The sequence below is a fragment of the Callionymus lyra genome, chromosome 8, assembly GCF_982586985.1.
Source record: "Callionymus lyra chromosome 8, fCalLyr1.hap1.1, whole genome shotgun sequence".
Classification (NCBI taxonomy): domain Eukaryota; kingdom Metazoa; phylum Chordata; class Actinopteri; order Syngnathiformes; family Callionymidae; genus Callionymus; species Callionymus lyra.
The window spans coordinates 9,369,375-9,391,486 of record NC_141825.1 but is presented as its reverse complement, the minus strand read 5'-3'; the positions used below and the strand labels follow the sequence as shown (position 1 = coordinate 9,391,486).

General features: G+C 38.0%; 2 protein-coding genes and 1 non-coding gene across 4 annotated transcripts in view; all 3 read right to left on the bottom strand.

Annotated features, from left to right (window-relative positions):
- The window catches only part of frmd5a (FERM domain containing 5a), a 61,165-nt gene extending 50,731 nt beyond the window's left edge, over positions 1-10,434 (bottom strand). For both annotated transcript variants that reach the window (XM_087797663.1, XM_087797664.1), the window contains exon 1: positions 10,140-10,434. In XM_087797663.1, the coding sequence (XP_087653789.1) occupies positions 10,140-10,241 (102 nt within the window). In that variant the 5' untranslated portion in view covers positions 10,242-10,434. The remainder of the gene's footprint in view (positions 1-10,139) is intronic.
- A 1,164-nt stretch (positions 10,435-11,598) lies between these two features.
- On the bottom strand, positions 11,599-11,670 carry trnah-gug (transfer RNA histidin (anticodon GUG)). The gene has a single exon. It is a non-coding gene; the product is annotated as a tRNA-His (tRNA).
- A 476-nt stretch (positions 11,671-12,146) lies between these two features.
- Positions 12,147-21,253, bottom strand: malt3 (MALT paracaspase 3). The gene is made up of 14 exons (XM_087797933.1): positions 21,068-21,253; positions 20,870-20,994; positions 19,337-19,475; positions 19,089-19,264; positions 18,934-19,030; positions 18,580-18,615; positions 18,293-18,496; positions 16,749-16,926; positions 16,595-16,669; positions 16,382-16,509; positions 14,432-14,581; positions 13,940-14,094; positions 12,877-12,993; positions 12,147-12,799 (listed from the first exon to the last, which is right to left on the bottom strand). The coding sequence occupies exons 1-14, from the start codon at positions 21,075-21,077 to the stop codon at positions 12,467-12,469; spliced, it is 1,923 nt and encodes a 640-aa protein (XP_087654059.1). The 5' UTR covers positions 21,078-21,253; the 3' UTR covers positions 12,147-12,466.
- Between the last annotated feature and the right edge of the window lie 859 nt (positions 21,254-22,112).

Sequence of the window (22,112 nt, the reverse complement as noted above, 5' to 3'; positions counted from 1 at the left end):
TTTTTTTATTGTTTATAAAAAAAGATAAAGCATTATGTTGTGTCAGCTGTTGCTTTTATCTTCCCTGTTTTTGAAGAGTCTCTCACTATTTCTACTATGAAAACACTATGTAGTAGTAGTAGTAGTTTGGGGTCTCGTGGACGAAATGATGTAGTAAACTAGGTTGTTAAGATCATAGCTAGATGGTTTTACTAAAGAACTCCAGAGTGCAGCACTTCTTCAAACACAATATCTCTGCCGAGATAGATGACGAGGACCAGTTCTTCCAGCATCCCGTTAGATTCGTTCACGAGGACACTAAAGTGTATAAATATCAGCAGCGAGCTGTGCAATCTGCTCGACTCGCAATAGCTGTAGGCGATCCCCTTCATTGTGATCCTCGTTGTGGTAGCAGGTCATAAGCAACACTCCCCACGCGCTCTCTCATCAGCTGCAACCGCCACAACAAAGACATATTGCTGGCTTTAGGTGAGTAAATATTCACGCTCGCAGGTGGAGTGTAACCTCAGGCCTCCTTCCACACGCTCTTGTCACACAATACGTCCCAGACGCACAATGGATGGGCTCGGCAGGCTGCTGCTGACACACTGACAGAACGCTTTCCTCGCTCGGCTTCCAGAACGCAAACACAAAGAGACACACGGAGACAGTCGGGAGGCATCAAGAGAAAATGTTGCAAAACTAAAATTGCTACGAGGATAAATGCTACCTCATTTTTCTAAGAAACACACAGGTTTTAGTACTATTAGTTTGAACTTAAAACACTGAAAATAAATATTGTCTTGATGACCCCTAGACAGTCCTAAACAAGAGTCATTATTTGAGGGTGCTATTTTCCATTTATCATCAAAATAAAAGCTTCTGCTGAAAAAAATGGACGCTAACCAATGCTGAATCTGTCAACAAAAGTCCATCTATTCTGTGCATAGAATAATGCTTTATGAAGATAAAAGGACAATAATATCTCTAATGTAGCATTAACATGTTACTCATGACAAGTCAATATGCTTGTTTGGTCAAGTTTACCTTAGAAAATAAGGCTGTAAACAAAATAAATAAGTATCAAACCAGCACAGGGCTTCTGCCGATTCCGCGTTATGGTAAAAAAAAACAATCTTTCTCGCACTGTATGCTTGTCCGTTCTGCAATTTAATTTTGCCGTTTTCGTCTGAGAGCCTATCCGCAAAATAATTCAGAAATGCTCAATCAAACCTAGCAACCCTAAAACAATACCAACAAAAAAGTTTATTTACTTTTTATTGTTCGCTATTGTATGCTTTTAAGTCATGTTTTTCATTTTTTAGGCTAGTTTTAAACTGAGTTTAATGCTAGCAGCCATACAAGTGTATAAAGAAATCCTTCAAAACTTTCCTAAAAATCAGATTAAACTCCTTAACACTGTACAATATAATCGTATTTTTCTTGAATTATAAAAACATTTATAAGTCAATTTGTAAAGAGACAGAGTCGCAGTATCCAGGATGTTACTGCAGTCATTTTTGTTTTTTCTTTAACTTCACAGTCCTTCACATTTCTTGGGGATCCAGTCTTTGTTTAAAAGACCATGTCAAGTGCATCAGTGTATAACCCTAAGCCCAGCTGAATGCTGTTGAGAAGCTGGTACAAGTTAGTGGTACAAGCTCGCAGAAGAAAACGGTTAAGGTGGAGGTCTGTTTGTGATCCAAAATACCCAATAAGAATACAGAAGAAATAGCTCATAAATTAAATAATCTTTTTTGAAACGAAGCCATAGCCTTAGTTTTCCGTTTCGAATATCCTCAGGTCTTTGTTCGGTTCACAACTCGGATCTTTTGGAAGTCACTGAAGTGTGCCGTGAGGGCTATATTACAGCCAACGTGCCTTCACAACAGGTGGTTTGTTTTCTTGAAAATAAAACCGATGTTAAACAGTCCAGTGAGGAGGAACTGTACACACATTATCAGGTTCCTCTGGACCAGAAGCGTGTTCAGGAACCATCAGTAGATTCTGATCCACAGACCTCAGAGTTGGGGTGTAAGGCTGGATCAGATCAGTAATGGAAGGACTCACCATGAATAGATCTGAAAGTAAGAACTAGAATTTTAAAATGGATCCTCAAAGAAACTGGCAGCCAGTGAAGAGTTTTAAGGATCGGAGAAATGTGAGTTCTTCTACTAGAGCAGCACAGAATTCTTGCTGCAGAGTTTTGTATTAACTGCAGGCGAGACAGATCCTTCTTGTTAAGTTATGAAAACAATCTGTTACTATAGTCCAGACGAGAAGACACAATCACATGGATTATAAACTCCAGATCGTGTTGTGCCATCTATTTTCTAAATTTAGAGATTTTTCTCAGTTGAAGGAAACGATTCCTAGTCAGTTTTCTGCAGTGTTGAACTAGAGATATGTATTTGTCAAATACAACACCCAGGCTTCTCAGGCTTAGTTTGACAGACTGGCCTAAGTCACATAAGTACTGACACAACCCTGGAACTTTTTCATTCCATGATTTTTTTGGGACTTCTGTGTTTGTCTTATGTGTCTTGATCTTTTAAAGTATATATTTTAACTGTGTATTTTTTTTTTATTGTAAAAGCGCTTTGTGACCCTGTACTAGAAAGGCGCTTTAGAAATAACCATTACTTACTTGCATACTAATCTTGAGCCATTTTGATTAAGAGGTGGAATGAAAATCTGCTCATGATAAGCGGTGGATGCGAGAAAAGACGAAGATAGCTGTAAAAGCTAACGGCTCTTATCCATCACAGTCACTCAACACTGATAAGAATTTATAGAAATGTTTTTATGTTTTGCCTCAACAGTTGATAGCCTATGTGATATTGAATCATACAAGCATCAGTTTTCTTCTCCTCCTTTCTGGTGATCATTTGTAATTTGATAAAGTCCATCTCAGACCAGTGGAAACATTTTCCACCGCAGCTGCATTAGCACATCAAATATCATTAAACAGTTGATATATATTTGTGTGCGGCTGAATATTATGTTCTCGGGTTTCAACACTGCACCGTCAGACTACATATTCATCGGCTGCCTTTTAAGAGTCTATACGAGTTCTGGAATAACTCCGAAAGCTTTGCTAAATATTTCAGTAGTGTGAGCAGACGGGAAGAACAAAAGGAAAAAGCAGACACTCGTTGTCTGATCACAACTAAAATGCAATTCAAATATATGCAGTCGAAGTGCACCATTAGCATGACCTGCATTTCGGATATGCCCTACAGTGACGTAAGCTTTAATCACAACCCATCATGTGCCACGGAACTTCAGCCAATCACGGCGCGGCTGCTCACGGATGCTGGCAGACACAAATGACTACCTCCTGAGGTTTTTCATATCATGAAACATTTAGAGCCGGCTCACATTTAAGCATCTCAGTCATTCATATAAAAACCTTTCAACAATCCCGACAGCTGTTTTTGAGCTCTTAAACATTCTCTGACACATGCTTTTGACACATTTTTTATTAACCTAGAGTAGAAGTCAAACAAAAATTGTCATTCCAGAGATTTGTCGTTGTTTTTTATCTCTAAAAATATAGATTTCTTGATAGTTTAAGTGGCATTATTGGGAGATATTTAGGTTAATGAATTGAGTGAGCAAGTAAGAGGGAGTACTACATCCAACACAAAATTGTTAGCATTTTAGAAGGATGGAAAATGGTCCCGTTCGACTTAAGCATGAGATAAAACTCGTGTTCAGTTAATTTTTATTAGCAGGTCAAAAATGTTTTTTGAAGAGCATTTTTATAGAGGGTACAACAATACTTTCTAGTCAATTTTAGCACATTTCCTTTTGTCGAACAGAATTAGCATCTAACATAATTCCCTAAAGATGTTGTTTTGTTTTTTTGTGTTCGGGGCAAATTTCGACCCTATTTATTACATCTTTAAAAATATAATTCTCAATAAAAATAAAATAAAAAAACACAATTTTTGTCCATCTCATGAGTAGTGTACTTGATATACCTGTATATGTACGGACGGATATGTACTTACATATCCGTCCCAGCTCATATCAACAACCTGTAACAAATTTCATATTCCAGCAATTATGATTAAAGTTAAATAGCAAACCTATAATTATATAATAATAAATAATAATTTCAAAATATTTTAATGACAGGTAAAAAAAAATGTTTACACTTAATTTTCAATTTTCTCAAATTGAGTACATCTTTTACTTTACGTACGCTGTGATTTTTATGTGAAATAAGATCTGGATCATAATAAAAGATATCATTAATCAGGATTAAAGCCAAAGGTAGGAAAATAGTTTTGCAGGTCATAAATGCTTACTTTAAAAAGAAAATTGTTTGTTCTAGACCTAGATTATTTATTTCTATGTGGAAATATCATTGTTTATTTATGACGTTTTATTTAATTTTTTTAATCACAATCATTTAAAATAACATTATGACACAGTCGACCCCCAACATGGACACACGTATACTTATGACAGTCTTCGTATTTGACAATCCATTCAGGAAGAAGACAGTCCTGGGCACCGTCCTGTACTCCAAGGTTCTCACAAGCATCTTTTGAAGGCATCTCCTGCCTGTTTAGACCCGCAGGCGCCATCCAACCGAAAACCGTTTTCAAAACCCCTCGTGCCTTCAGACCGTCCATTTTTCTTTCCCATCCATTGGCTGTCATTGACCTGTCCTCCCACATCAGTGCCGATAATTGTGAGCAGATGTGTGTCTTGGACTGGAACACCCCCACAAGCCTGCCGTTTTTCAAAAAGGCGCTATCTTACCACAGATCAGACATTACTAAAAGAACCACGATTGGTTGACAACAACAAAGCGTTAGATACGTCGTCGTCATAAACCGGCCCTTTGACTTTATTTACGCGGCCCTCGTAATGTCAAAGTATGATCATGTATAAATGGTTCTAATGCATTAAAGGGTGTATTTTGTATTTATTATTCATTTACATTTTCACACTTATTTACTTTTTCCCTCCTTTTGTGTGTAGTTTTTCTAGTATATATTAATCCCTCAAAACATTTTTTTAAGTTAGTTGAAGAAATGTTTTAAAAAAAAAAATGTATATATACAAGAATGAAAATGCATCTTATTTAGCTTAATAAAAGTCACGGCCTAATGATGAATGTCCTTTTTTTGGGGGGATTTTTTCGTCTTTCTTTTAGCTTGACGGCCCCTAAAAACATTCACAGAATTTAATGTGGCCCTCGAAGAATTATAATCGCCCACCCCTGTCATAAACTATCGACTCATCTGTGCACGTTGTTGAAAACAAGACGATTTAGTGGTTCTGATTAAATCTCTGGGATTCCATGAGAGCCGAGACTGTAGGAAGCTCTATTAGGGGAAATATATTGTCTCTCGGCAGGAGTCATCATGTCAATTATGTCAAGTAGTTGTTGGTAAAAGTGTTTCTTTAGAAATATGAAATGGTTTTGAGTGTTTCTACCACATTTTCATCCAAACGATCTCAGACGTAGAACGCGTCCACCCGTGGACAGTGGAAATTCCATTCCATTCAGTCCAAAGGTCAAACAATCGTGGCTCAGGATTGCTCGCACTGAAGTGTTTGTTGTCGAGAGCTTCGCCGACGAGGCGGAGCGTTAAACTCGCTCACCATCTTTGCCCGACCAATGGCATTCTGGGAGTAAATTACTCTGAATGGAGCGAGAGGTTTTTTTTTTAGGAATTCTGACTGAAGAGCGATGTTACTGTGGAGTCACCGTAGCAACAGCTGAGATCCTTGAGCTCCTTTTTTTTTCTTTTTTTTTTAAGTAGAAAGCCACTTCACAGCAGGGAAATGTGTCCTGCCTCAGCATTCAGTCTGCACCATTCAATAATGAAAATAAAAACCTCCACGAAAGTGAGCGGTAAGAGGAGGATTCGGAAATAGTGGATTAAGCCTCTGCTCTGATTAATTACACATCTCTGAGTCAATGAGATAATGTCGACGTAATTATTCACAAGCACAAAACAATGCGTCATATGAGACGCCGCTAAAGCGTCTCGCTCATCAGAAAAGAACAAGGTCTCTATGCACCATCCACGCTTTCAAGGATACGCAACGTTGTTTCGCCCGTCTTTGCGTGGTCTCTGCCCACTCACGAACCCACAAAGAGAAACCTTTCAACCGCAACAGAGACACTTCTAAGAGTGAATCCAGAAAAAAGAAAAAAAAGAAATTGGCATCCGACTCTGAGAGGCCGATCCGTGGACCCGGCTCTGAGGGAGACCCTTCAAATGGCAAAGTTGACCAGCGTGTGGAAAAAAAACTGCCTCCTCTCGTGTCAAGACGTGACAAAAGTGTGGGACTGCTGGCTCCGTCTGACATCATGCTGCTCGGCATTAAAATCAGACGGCGGGAGAAGCCGGAGGGCTAGAAGAGGATTTCACACATCAACCTGCAGCAGAGCAAGAGCCGGCAGCCCATAATAACAGCAGCCCATTTTTTTACCCTCCTTCAACACTAGAGATTCATAATTCATCTAAGTCGCCGTGCAACGCTTTAAAATTTGAATATACTTAATGATTTATTCCAAAAAAAGACTAAATGATCTCTCCTGCTGACAGGGATTAGCCAACGTTGTGAACAAAATCTGCGACTTCCGATCCCGGAATTCACAATATTGTGAAGATTATTATGAAACGCCTACAGCCTGAGCAACTTACACGAGGTTATGCAAATGGAAAAAAACCCTGAGATTTCCCATTGGCCGCACTGGCCACCTATCTAGGACACCAATCCTTCTGCAACAAAGAGATTATGGCTACCCAGGGAGAGACGGGGTCCAGTCATACACAGTCGCCCGATCAGTGTAGATGATATAACATGTGTATAACGTGTTCACGAAATACCTGTATTTATTAGGAATTCAAGAAAACATTGATTGGACAGAGTCAATGTTTAATATTTTCTAATGTCATAATTAAAGTGGTACACTTGATCGACGAAAACTCACAGAATTTCAGTTGTTTCTTGATATAAAAACGCCTTTTACAACATTTTCTAATTTTGTAACCTTGTTTACAGAACACTGAGCCCATTAGACTTTTGAGTTTGAAAATATTTGAGTGAAAATATGATGTTTTTCTATGTTTATCTTTGCATCTTTTTCTTTGCGTTATTTCCTTTATTCTATGTTTTTATATTTGCACTTTGTCATCCCTTGCACTTTGTTCTTTTTAATTGCACCTTGTTCTTGTGCTTATGATACTATCATCTGCTGTTAACTGGAAAACCAATTTCCCGTAAGAGATCTCCAGAGGGATTAATAAAGTCTATCTATCCATGTCTTTCAAATGTTTCATCACAAGATTTTGTAATAACAAAAAAATTGAATTTATGTTTTTGTCGGACTATGTGTGGAAATATTTGAACGATTTTTCACAGCATTGTCCCACTAAAGGAAACAGGCTTTAGTGATGATTCAAATCTTCCTACAAACGGTCCATTTTTGATGGACTATGTGATTATACGAGATGTATAAGTGTAAATGTTTAGGTTAGATGTGTCGCATTAGCTTAGTCCTCACATATATCCATTTATTTTAACAATTAACAAAACGAGCAGAAAAAAAGACGACAAGTAACGATGAAACAATGGAAGATTCACATTTATTTCAAGCTACAAAAATACCGATTATTATACGGTCAAGCGACCGAAAAACTTGATCAAAGGAGTCGGGTGTAGATCCTGTTTGTTGAGCGGACTCATCCAGAATGACGGTCAACATTTGTGTCCTAGTCTGAATATTTCATGCTTGGAACCATTGCCACAGTTTTACGACATGGAAAAGCTTCAGGCAGTCGTCTTTTTAATGGTTTATACGGCATAAAAACGACGTCTGCGACAACCGTCTTTTGAATGTTGACACAACGATTGATGACATTAGATGTTTTTATTTGTCAAGATTATTCAAAAACACCAAGTACCTTTTTTTCTTATTTGTTTTAGGTTTTTGGATATTTTTTTTCCACCCAGTATAGTATAATTGACGGCAATAGATTAGTCTCTATATCTGGGTTTTCACGATTTGGAAAATGAATGCCAAAACCAGTTGATGTCTTTATTGTTTTTATTGAGGCTTAGTCTGCGTTCCAACATTTCCATAGGTTTGCTTGAACACGCGCTGGTGTAAAAGGACAATAATCTCACTGGTCGTGAGGTGAAGGGGAAGAGATGGATTGGAAACACATGACCCACTTTTGCCCCCTTACTGAGCAGAGGTGTCCTGGTGTAGTGAGATGGATGACGGTGACCAGTGGCCTGGAAGGAGGAAGTACGGAGGCAGAGATGTATGAAAAAAAAAAAAAAAACGACAAAACACACACATATGAGATCGCAGATTAACCAGCCGAGCAAGTTCATGTCAGACAGACGTTTTTATCAGTCCACCCAGAGCTTTTCTCCTCCTCCTCTGTTCTCCCTCCATCAACGCTGACGTCACACACACACACACACACACACACACACACACACACACACACACACACACACCCAAACCACACGACTCTCCCGCACACCTGCTGGCTTCACTTCCATCTGGCTCATCTCCATCGCAGCCTCACCAAACCAACGGTTTCCTCACACACACACACACACCGTACCTGTATCCATTACGGAACCCGTCTCCCGGGAGGAAACTGGAGCTTTGATAACCACTGGAAATCAAAGGTGGAGGAATGTGACGTGTCCTATTAAAGTTTCATTCATGCATTTGATGTGTCGAGAGCACGCTTTACTCACGACACGTGGTGCTGGGATTATTTGGATTTTTTTTCCTTCAGAACTATTTATAACGGAGAGAATCTTTTGAAACGAAGATGCTTTAATGAGACAAGACGCCTCTGAACAAGTGTCTCACCTGTTATTGTATTGGATTAAAAGTTGCATTTTTGTCAAGACCTCCACCCTGACCTATAGAACCAACATATTTCCGATATAAAACTGATCCTCGTCGCAGTTTAAAGCTCAATCCGGCTCAGACAGTTGGAGCTCATTCATTACAGCTAGTGTTACATATAGTCATGGACGTGTGAGTCAAGACACCCCCCAAAAAGTTGGGTATCCGATCTCAAAAATTGCATAGGGAGGAAGTCAAGATCGTATTTGTCAATAGTGTAAAGGTTTATAAGTGTAACTAAAAAAAAGTGTTAATCGTGTAAAGTCTTGCAAAACCTTGTTAAAGTCTCACCTCTGCTTAGTGCAAAAAACAGTGTGGAAACAATCAGGTCTTTTGTGTAATAAAACAATTGTATTTAACAGAATGAATTATATTTAAATTATTTATCTGTAATTACTAAGAGTTTTTTTTTGACTTGGCAATGCAGGTTTCTGACGAGAATCAAATGATTTTTTTTAATTGGATCGTGTATTGTGTATTGGTCCAAAAGTAATTAAATTCCTAGACACATATTGGCCTCAAAGCACAAACAATACACACACAGGACCTCACAGTCTCATACATATTAAAGCAAAATGGATATTTCAAGGCAAAATTCACTTCATAAAATTGTCGATACAGAGACCAGAGGATGTGACGTTCTTCTTTTGTACACACATACAAGAACTTCACGATGCACCGTCATCGCAGAAGGACAAATAACTACTATCTGGTCCATAAATACAAAATATTATCTAATTTGAGGCTATTTATCATAAGTTTTCCGTTCAAGAAGCAAGAAACTACTGAGATAGAAAAATTCAAAATATATAATTCAACAATACGAAGCTATAGAAGTACTAATAGAATATATAAATGAATGACAAAACGTTTTGTTTAATGAAATTGAGGTGAAATAAATCATTATACTGGAAAAATAAAGGAGGAAAATAAAATAAAAACAAAGGTGATTTTTGGAAAGTAATCAATCGATTTGGATATATTTTGGATTGTTTCTGTAAAGGTAATGTTTGTTAAGTCTGATTATTGCATTGATCTGCATTTATTGGTTGCCCTGACTCTCACCTGTCCAGGTATGAAACGGGGGATCAGGTGCATCTGCATTATTGATGTGAGAACAGTTCGGATCCTAGATGGTCAGTCGAACGTTGTTCATGCTCGGACAGACACTATAATAAACGTGTCCTGGTCCAGACCACGAGTCCGGGGGGGGGGGGGGCAGCAGGTTAGACAAAACAGGTGGACTCACCTGGATGGTGCACGTGTATTCCGTGTCGTCCAGGAGCCTCACGGTGCAGCTATATTCCCGCTCTAGATTCCTGATGCTGCCACTCTTGAATCGGCTCAACATCTTCTCGCACAACCAGAACCAGGACCAGAACAATACAAGTCAACGAGCGTCACATGGACCAGATCCCCGGGTCCGAGAGCCGAGCGCGAGTCACGGATTCACTCGTCATGGTGGTCCCGTGGAGTCCAGCAGCAGCAGTGACGGGGGAAGAGTCCAATAAAGGATGCCCGCATCCAGATCCGGAGCAGCTCAGTTCTGCTGGTCTGGTGTCGGATTATCTCTCAGCCTTCAGTGCTGCCACTTCTGCTGGGGGCGGGGCTTGAGCGGGACTGACGTCACGTTGAACCAACGGGTTTTGGAAAAAGATCAAAATTGTTTTTTGTTGAGCCTGACAGATTAATTTAAGTCAAACACATTATAATTATAATTGATCAATGATGATGAATTGGATTTTTTTTTCAACTGTATATCATTGTCAAAAGATGGGTAGCTGAGTCAAACACAAGAGACTCGGAGTAGAGCATCCTTTTATTTGTTTAATGTGGGGTTTTTTGAGAGGTCGTGGGTTCAATTTATGTCATTTGATCTAGATTCTCTCCCAGATGCAGATGTGATATCGGGATTTTAAATTTAAACATTGATTTGATTTGAGAGATCAATTAAGTTATAAACTATACTTAGATTGTATCTTTCTCTTCATTTCTCTTTGTTCTTGTTCTTATTTCTATTTTTATGAATAATTGCTGTATTGCTGTGTCTAATTGGAAAAAAAACAATTTCCCGAAGAAGACCTCCTGAGGGATCAAAAAAGTTCTACCTAACCTAACCTAATACTTGGTCCATAACAAGTGTATTATGTAATGTATTCTATGTAATGTAAAAATAGAATATATCAGTAACTCTTAAATACGTTTTTAATTTTGTGTTTCTATACATTAAGAATATATATGATACTGTAAAAAAAAAAATTGGTGTATCTTCATATTTTTAAAAATATTTTTCTGGTAGTTTTATAATTTTGTAAATTAGAATATATATAAGATGAACACGATGAAGTGTAAATGAAAAAATGCACGTTTTTAGATATAAGCAAATTAACAGTTTATATTGTAAAATTCATCATTTATTTACGTTGTATTTAATAATTAAAGGTAGATGTTGAAAAATGCTAACGTTAAAATGTTTTGACGGGATTGGAAAAACTGATTTTTAACGACGTAACAATAAATCGAGCTGTGGCGCCATCTGCAGGTCAAACTTCGTTATCGTACATTACTTTTTTTAAATATTTTTACATATAAGACGTTTCTAGCTTAATGATAGAGTCTGTGTTTTACAAACGTTCGGTATAGTCAGAAATAAATAAATAAAAAGTTTGTAAAAAAAGAGTGTAAATATAGAAAAGACTGGTTCACGTTGCCGTGACCCGGATTCGAACCGGGGTTGCTGCGGCCACAACGCAGAGTACTAACCACTATACGATCACGGCGAGCTAACGTGGACTGAGCGTCACGGCGGCACCAATGGCTATAAATACTAAGCGTCAGAAGACTATTACGTTAGTCTTCTAAACTTATTTCGAAAATAAATCTAAAAACAGTCTGAGTAAATGAAATGTTACGCCATATGCGTTTTTTTTTATTGATATATGCTTGAAAGTGTTGTGCGGAAGTATGAGGTCCATCTTCTTGTTTCTATATTTAACTCACATGTTTCGTAATTACTTAAAATCATATTAAAGTTGTAGTTTTTTAATCAAACACAATTTATAAAATACTTTCTTCTTTTCTTTTTACCAGCTGGGTGTTTGTTTAGCTTCACTTGATGGTTGTGGGTTTTCAAAAAAAACCAAACGATTAAAATAACAAACACGATGGTTTACGGTTAGGGTTAATCGATTAACGATTAATCGTAAAAAGCGAAGAAAAGAAAATAAATGTTTAAGAAATAGTTCACAAACTGTACTCATTTATATAAATGTTTTATTTCTTGTGAAATCAATAGCAACATTTTGTTGTTTATTTACAAAATAAATCATGGAAACAATCTTAGTATCACATCACACGTGGAAGGCATATTTACATGGACACATGTTTAATAAATTACTTGATGTCAGAAGATGTTTTTGTAGCGTGACTGCTGCCAGACAAAAGAAGAAGATAGTGATGATACCCAGGCAGTGGCTCCCAGCTCTCTATAGGTCTAAGCTTTTCTCCAGCATGTAGGAAACACCACAAATATATATCTATATATATATATATACAGAAGATAAAGTCTAGGGTCGTCTAATGACAACCGTTGAAAGCACACAGTTCGTTCTCATCGTTCTCCTCTGGTTGATTCCATCTCATGACTCCAACTTTGGCCTCAGCTTTCCTGGTGAAGGGTCCCGCCGTGTTACGATGCTTCTGTCGGCCTTTCCCGCTCGCGATCTTGTCCATGCTCTGGGCCTGAGCCGCCTTGTCTCGCCGTTTGCCGACCGTCGCTCCGGGCTTGGAGTTGAGTAGGTCGCATGATGCCACCAGAGGTTTTCCTATGGTGACCCTCTGGCTCTCTGTGAGGGCCAGGAGACTCTCGGCGTACGTGAAGTGAAGATCCACTTTGATGACCAGGGATTGCTGAAAGAATTGATCAATGGAAATTTTAGTTTCACAGGTTCCTACACAGATTTATTATTAAACAGTCGATTGCATACCTTAAGTTTCTGAAGTCCACACAGCCGTAGAGTGCCACCTGAGGTGCAAGACCTGTCACTCATTAGGGAATCCATCTCCTCGAATCCTACAGCACCGGAGAATATGTCTGCCATTTTCTGATGAAAGAATAATAAAAATGAGTTATGTCAAGAGATTAAAAACTATAGAGATTTCTGACGAGATTTCATAAATCGTATTAATCTATTTTTAGATTTCACTTAAAATTGCACAAAAAAACGCCTTTTTTTCCCATTTAATTTATTGTCATGAAACACAAGATTGATGTTGATAAAAAATATAAAATACTGTCTTCTTAAAGTGATTGTGATGTTGTGAACAGATGAAGTTCTAGTCATTTTTATTCTGCTGCATTGCGACATTTGCTTCAAAGTATTCCAGTAGCACTGCTGAATATCGTTGTTTTCTTTTGTATAAATAATTAGAAATTAAAAATAAAACGTCTGTATAAAGATCTTTGAGCTTGCATTTTGAAAATAAAACCTATATAAATAATCTAGGGTGGGACTTATCTCTCATTTTTACCCATTAAATTAAAAAAAAAAGGGGAACACACAAAAATACAAATATGGAAGAGAAACATGGAAGTTAAAGATCAAAAGAAACGGATTATGACTTATGATATTAATTCATGCCGTTAATGTCGTTAATTCTCCCCTACTATTCTCATATTTTCTTTAAATTACATAAGCAAAATAGTAACGCTTCACAATTTCTACCAGCAGATGGCAGTAAACTCCCTCCAAGCGCACGCATCTAGCGTCAAATGACAAATAAGGTCTTTCCTGTTTCCTGTCATAGTGTGTTTTTAAGCCGTAGGTCCAAATATGGACAGTCGCTCCAAAAGACATGTGACTAATGTCGTCCAACGCGTGTGATGAAAAGTGTCGATGCAGATAAATAAACCACATGTGCGGGTGATGAAAGGGTCACACTGGTGTCACATGTCGAAGGTCGTACGGCCACGTTTGACATGAATGGTTTAGATGAAAAACGGTTGCAAGTGTTTGTTGGTTTTCCTCACACACACACGGAAGCACTTACAGGCTCGCCGCTCATGGTGATGGTGCAATCTCGTGCTCGGAGTCCGCTCGACTTGACTTTGGCAAACACCACCAGGACGTTCGAAAACAGGGCAGAGAAGCTGATTTCCACTTCAGCTCCACAGGCAAACATCAGCAGCTTCTTCTCCGGGAGCTCTGGAACACAATATGGACAACTTTTAATGAAAGATGTTCAGGTTGAGGAACAGACTTTTAAATCCCTCTAAATCATCAACAACATGAATCAGTTTTTAGTTTGTTTTTTTCACACGCTTGATGATTTACGAGAAACTTCCACGTGGGTTTTAATGGAACTAATAAGAAATTCCAAAGATATTATCTCATCCTCAAACACTCAAACTGGGTTTGTCAATTTGACCTTAATGGAAATCAAACAGATATAATTTCTAAGTCTTTTCCCCTAACTCAATTTATGACACATGTTTGTGCAGGAATTTGACACCGACTGGTCCTGAAAAAACCCAGCACCCACCGTTTGCTTGTCTCCAGCAGGCTTCTCTCAGCCGAAGCTCTCGCGTGAAGCCTCGGGTCCGAACCGGATCGCTCAGAGACCGAGGCTCCTTCAACGTGTGCTTGATCTCCACCGCCTGTTTATCAGTGATCAACCGGTCTCGGCCCAAATCTGTTAGGAAAAAGAAGTACAAAAAAGTATTTTTTTTAAAGGGCAAAGCAGATTTCTTTTTCAGTGAATCATAAAAAAAAGTTCTGCAGCTTTGGAAACAATATGGGGCTGCCAGTGTGTGGCAATAGCGAGTCATGGAGTTTTGAAAAAGTGAACTTGCATCTTATTATAAACTTTTAAGGAAGCGGGTTTGTTTAAGATGGATTCAAGGGGGAAAGCGTAGGGAAGTTGCACAAACCAGATCCCTGTTGTTGCGTTACCCAAGGGGAAATATTGATTCTAAACCACTAAAAAAGCTGATCTAGAAAAGCGCTCAATAAATATAAATTACTTACTTACTTACTTAAAGAACAAAATCCTAAAAAATTTTAATTCACCATCAAAGCATTTTTATCTCCTCCATTTTTCCATCATTCATGTTTAAGCTCATTTTTCAACTATGGTCTAAAGCTCCAATTAAAACAAAATAAATAATGAAATGTTCATCTTTTAACTGTAAACCTCTTAAAAAAAATACTCTCTTCTTTTTCTCTTCTTGTGATTTTTATTGTCAGCCTGAAATGTAATTTAAGGCTATGAAAGTATATCGGTACCATGAAAATATTGAATTGATTGATTGACAAATGTCGAATATTTTAATAAAAGTGTTAAGTTAAGTTAAGTGTAAGCTTGTCATTGTTTTTTTTTAATAATTATATTCAATAGTTTCTATATTGAAAGTTAAAATTAATTTAATTCAATATTTTTTATATTGAAACATTGAATTTGTTTGTCTTTTTAATGAATAAACAAACAAACAAAACATTTCAATATGAATTCTTTCTTTTTTTTACATATAGTTCGATATTATGATTCCAATAATACAAAAATACTTTTTCTAAATTCTATTTTTTTTTTATTCATAGCATTTTAAATACGATATGAAAATATTGTCACTACTATACCAACATTTTCCCCCCAAAAACCCCCATAATTTCAACATTTGAAATATGAAATCCAAACATTCAATGTTCTCATTACGCATATATGTCCTTCAAGGGCTGCTAAATGTTAGAATTTAGTAATTATATACTAGAAATACCAATTTGTGACGACTCATTGACATCATTTTTCACTATAAGTCAAAAAATAAATCAGAGAAAAATGAATGATATATCTACAACATACTATGTAGCCAACTATCTTGACTATACAAAAACATTTCAAGCCATGATGGTGAACTTATTTTCCATTTTTAAAGAGTGCAAGATTAAATAAAAGCCTTCTAAAAGAACCTTAAGTAACACACAAACAGAGCGACCAGCGGGGAGTCCGGACCACATGACTCGGACTTGTGAGCGAACCCGTCCAGAGGCAGGAGGAGTCGTAGAAGAGCAGCTGTCTTCCAACCCGAGGCGCTCTCAAGTTTCTCTCTGTTCCCAGGCCAGCCCAGTGTATTTCCAGGGAATGAGGTCACATGCTAGTGAACTTTCAAGTAATTATTTGACCAGAAATTAATCTAAAATTTGCTACAATTCTTCCTGGCATTTAGTCATTTAGTCAGACATCAGTCACGGTTTTACTTCAAGAAAAGTATTTAAAAAAAATAGGAATAATTAAGACTAAAATAACCAAGAGGGGACGAAGGTAAATTGATCCATAACTTGACATTGATTACTAAATCAGATCAGATGGAAGATACTCTTACGTCAGACATGTACAAGTCTTGCATCAGATTTCATGCGACAACTTCGTTTCCACAGAATCGCTCGTCTTGTGATTGAGAAGAAATATATATTTCTTGAGCAGATCTTTTCTCACCTTCCGACACCTTCTCTAGGACGTGCGTGACTTTGTCGACCTTCAAGATGTGTTTGTTCAAGTATTTGGTGAAGATTCCTGTGCTCTTCCTCCCGTCCTGCACCTCGAACGCCTCGGCGTCTTCACACCTGCGTTAGCGAGAGAAACACAAGTTTTATTGGTTGGATATTAGAGATAGAAATCAGTTTTTAGCTTTCAATAGTTTGTACATACGTTGCAAAACCATAGACTGTGTTTCCCTTTGGTCTCTGTGGTCTGATGGCTGACAGCGCCCCCCTTTGATTGTACCTTGATCACAAGAGATAGGAGACATATGTTCATGTACAAAACCGCAATATTCTTCGTAGTTTTTTGTAAAAAAATGTACCATTTCCTGCACGTGTCCAGAAGAACCACGTTCAGAGCCGTCTCCTTCTGCTGCATGTCGAACATGACCCGTTGCACGCACACGCAGTTCTCACACTCGTGAGGTTGAGGATCGTCGACGGCGACCAGGTAGTTCCTGCCGGCGCACTCGTACCCGTGTCCGGCGTAGTAGAACAAGCCTGGAGGGAACAGAATTGAGACTCAAAACGATTTGAAAACTGGTTAAAAATGTGTCCATCTCAAGGTCTGGAGGACAAATTAGGCCTTCCAGGACCTTTTTATGAGGCACAGATGCTAATGCTAGTGGGTGGAAAAGATGTATTCAATGCTTATATGAAGGCGCGCCAATATATTTTCTATTTAAATCCAAATGATCTTGGTTAATTTCTGGGGGTGGGTGAGTTTTTTTTCTCATTTCAGTAAATTGTTTTATTCATTTATTATTGGTGGATGGAGGGAGATGGGTTCTGTTAAACTGTGTTTAACTGTCAAACCTGATAATGTTTCCTTTTCTAATTACGAGTTTAAATCGAATCAAAATTAAATATATAATATAACAGATAATTGCCTAAAGCAGGGGTCCACATACTTTTTTTTTGATAAAAACAGTAAAAATAAATCATATAGAGTTTGTGTTACTGTCATTTTCACTAGTTTACTGATTGAAGCGAGTTTTCAAAATCCACAAGTTAATGTTACTTCAGAGAAAATACCACCTTTAAAAAAAACCTTAATGAAAGTAATAACCAATGAGCTGTAAATGCAGTTAAATTCATCACCTCTTCTACCAAAAAATATCACATTTTATTATTTCATATTAAATACTTCTATAATAGTTTCTGTTTTAATTGTATTTATTTATATTATCAATTTAATTTTATGTCATTTTCTTAAATTTACTTGTTTTTACTTAATTCAGATTCTAAATTAAACACAAATTATATACATTTTTTTGTATTCTATCTGTGTTGCCTGGTAACAAATGAGTATCTTGAATATTCACTGGTTCTGTAGGAAGATGTAATTAATTAATATTAGCCAAAACTAGCTTGCGTTCACATCTCTTTTACTTGCTTTTGGACTGGCCTCTTTTTCCAGTGTACAAAATTCAAAAGCAGAACCATAACCATATACTTAAAAGAAAAAAGTATTATGTCCACAATCATCCAGAAACTATCAGAAACAAAAAAAGATAAGGAGAGGAATTAAAATGTAAGAAGATGTGGAAACCTAGGAATGACAACAAAACATTATTTGAATAAAGTTTCGATTCATGAAGGTTTTCCTCAAGTGAATGAAATAACACAAACTGAAAGAGGATGTTTATAAAAAGAAATCCACCCACGTAGTCACGAGCATTTAAAAATAAGTCAATATAACGCATGAGTAGTCAACAGCAGATAGACGAGCGTCTGCAATGAGACGTAGGTGAAGTTATGACAAATGTTATCTCGCTTTACAGATGAAATAAAACTATACAAGAGGGAACCAGCGAATCAACAATAATTGAATCACAAAAAATGTTGAGGATATGACTCCACTCACCATAGACTCCTCTGTCCAGGAGCTGGATGAACTTGTCGACGGCGGCCTGCATCTCCTGCCGGGTCAGGTCCAGCAGGGACACCACCCTGAAGCCCAGCTGCTGCAGCAGGTTGGCCAGCTCGTGGACGTCCATCACCGGCGCCATCAGGGACGGGTGGTGCCTGTAGTTGAGGTTGCCGATGAGCAGAGCGACCTTATCGCTGGCTGAAACAATTTAAACGAGAAACGTAAATACAGACACGAGAGGAAGTTATTTTAGGTTTTTAAAAATAGATGAGTTTCATTACCAGAGGGAGCCGCAGGAGGGGGAGGATCATTAAGGACTGCAGGGGCAAAAAAAAAACGACTGGTAAGTTGTTATATTACACATCAATGAGAAAAGCAAAATGGAAAAGCTGTGGCAAAACAACAGCGGGCTCTAAAGAACTAGTTTCACTTTACATCACTTTCCTGTTTGTCTGGGCTCCGTGTAAGGAGTCGAGCTACTTCCTCTAACTCTGCCAAAATGGGAAAGTACCTTCTACACCATGGAAAAAAAAAAAAAAAAAAAAAAGAAATTGGCTAACTTGAGTCTTAATCACAACTTCTAATCAGAAGCAGAGAGATGATGGAAAAGAAAAGGAATCTTTCTTTTCACTGACCGACGTCAACTTCCGCTGCCATGCTCCAGCTCTCCTTCAGGACGTTAGACACCGAGCACAGATAGGATCCCTTATGCTCCTCCCTGGCACAGTGGATCTACACCAAAGATCATCATCAACACCGTTTAACTTGACCACGTTTAACCCTTTCTTACCTGGAGCGTATCGCTGGTCTCATCGATAAGCGGTAACCCATTTCTGTACCACTGATACTGAGGCGCCGGTTTGCCGCAGGCGACGCAAGACAGGGTGACGCTGGCGGCGGGTTTAACTTTGACCGATTTGGGGTTGGCGACGATGTGAGGATCACCCTGCCACTGCGCGGGCACACCTACGACGAGAACAGATGAGTCGATAAACGAGAAATGTCACTCTTCGGGAGCGAGTCGAGAGAGAGACTCACCTGGCCCGTCGATGTTATGCACCTTCACTTTCACCCAGTCGCTGAACACGCAGGTGCCAGAACGATTGTTCAGTCGGCAGACAAAGTGCTGAGTCTTTTTGGCCCTGATGGTCAAGTCTGCTTTGGTTTCACCCAGTACCTGAAAAATACATATATTCATGTTCCTTTCATTTTAACAATATAAAATCATCATCACATGTTTCTAGATAGTTTGTCTTTTGACCATGAGAGTTTATTTAGTTTGTGTTGTACGTTTTTATTTGTTCAGGCTTTTCCTTGATTTTCTGGAACTCCTGTTGTGTTATCAGTTTTATCTTGATTTTAAAGTATATACTTTATTGAATATTGTTTTGATTGTTTAAGCGCTTTGTGACCCTGGTCTGGAAAAGCGCTATATAAATAAAAATTACTTACTTACTTACTTATAATGAGCGTTAATTAAAACTAATAATTTGAACCTAATTTATAAAGGGAGATGATCATGTAATCTTCAAATTAGCTCACAAGCTGTACATCTTCACTTAATATTTCACAACAATAATAACAGTATATTATGTGTATTATTATTTTGTAGCGTACAGTATTAGCTCCGTCTTCATGAGGGCATTGAGATATTTTAGTTAAAGCAGCTCTATGCGATTTTAAGGTCGAGCGACGCCAGAGGAATAAAGTACAAAGGTAGTTTTTAGCCCGACGGGAGACTACATTTCCAATGAGCACTTGCTAAACGTCGCAATGAATGAAGGATAGATACCCATGAATCAGATTGTGGATAATGAAATATGATACGTGTTATGGTGGCTTTGTAAATAAAATAACTTTAACTTTGTTTTTGTACCTTTATTCGTCCCCCCCCCCCTCCCCCCCAAATCAACCAATATGTAGAATGTTCACACCATCCCCAAGAACCTTTACAGTGAAAATAACAATTAAAAAAAACACTTCAAGTCACGGTATACGAGTCATTCAACTAGTTTTAAGTTGATCATTGTCATATTTCCAAGTTCAAAGTAACTGTTGCCATTTTAATATTTTCCCTCTGGTGTTTTCTCACGTGTGAACGCCCATGCCGGGTTTTTGACTGCTGTGTGGTCTAACACCCCTTCGGACCGGTGCAACCCTGCGCACGGGCCTTGGACCTCTTCAAAAAGTGTGGGCGTTCCTGCCATATCACTTCCTCTGTTTCACATCCCCCTTATTCTAAAATTGCTCTGTCTGTGCGTGGGTGTCTGTGGTGAGTGGATGTGTGACTCCATAAGTAGCACATGCCTGGGTTCCCTACAACTATGTGAAGTTTTTTGGCTTTAATCTGTGAAGTGTTAAACACTTGATAAATTGAATATATCATCAGAGTACCCTTAAAAATGTGTTGAAAACTACATATTTGTACATGATCTTTTTATTTAAAAGAGTAAAATAATTAAATTCCTTTAAATGTTTACTGCAAAGGCATGTTGTTGTCTTCTTTTTTTTATTGTTTTTTTTATCTTTAGAATGTGGATGGAGGAGAGAGAGAAAAAGGGGGTTTCGTACCTCACTTTCATCATCCGTGAACCACTGGTAGTGGAGGTCACTGGTGCTCTCAGCACGGACACCCAGGGTCACCTGGTGGTTCACCGGCACACACACAGAAACAGGATGGTGCACGATGACGATATCTGGAATTAAAACAAACAAAAAAACACATTACAACAAAAATAAAAAAACATTCCAAACAAACTCCTGACATACCACTGATCATTCTCAGATGTATCAGTGCATTTCTTCTGAAGAACGAGTGACTCAAACAATATAAAACTACGTCACTAGAGTCAAAAAGCAAGAGGGAAAAAGGCTAAATATATCCGACAGCACTGCTGCCAAGATCGTGTCTGCGAAACAAATGTTTTCCTCTTCACATCTTCATGCATAAAAACGCTTCTGCTTTACAGGAAAAGGACAACCCCCTGTCGAGATGACCGTAAGCCTTCTACTACTCGCGCAGCTAAATAAACCACAGCTAATTCGCGGCGTGTATATAAATATATTAAAGCATTAAAATAATTTATTTTATCCAAGCGTTTTGTACCTACAGGGTGGAGTTTTAAATCCGCCGGCAAATTGACTTAAACGGGGACATGTTTTGCGTAATATGGGTATTACGGTACGAGTTACCGTCATGGTAGCTCAGGTTGTTTACTTTCCAGACGTCAGTCTCCGAGCCAGAATAAATCAGAGATTTAACGAAGGTTAAACACATTTGAAATAGTGTCAATAGTGTTGGTTATTTATGTAAAGTTAGCAAAAAAAATGTTTGGATTTTTCCACCACAAATGTTTTCCTTTTGTTTGGCGTATGTCTGTTAACAACGAACTTGTAAAAGTGATTTTGCAATTTTGAAAATGAAATAAAATAAATGAAAATAGAGAGAAATTATTGTATTTGGTCCGGGTGTCTTTTGGATTACCATCTGGATCCAGGGATCTGTCACTGTCAATGATTTGTCACTTTTCTGTTAGGAAACAAATTGCAACACTGTACTGAGTTCAATACACACACAGAAAATACACTCAAAATGTATTAACTTTATAAAACACAACACTGTTACTTTAACGGTGGTGCCCAAAATGTGAAATAGTTCATTAAAACATGTCTTTATGGTTTCTGAAGAACATAGCCAGAGGACCGCCAAATTGAAAAGTGGGATGTTTCCTGACACCACCACTACTTGGGACCTGAATGGAGACCAGCAGCATGTATTAAGGTCAAAATGTTAACCTTTCTTCTGACTAAATTA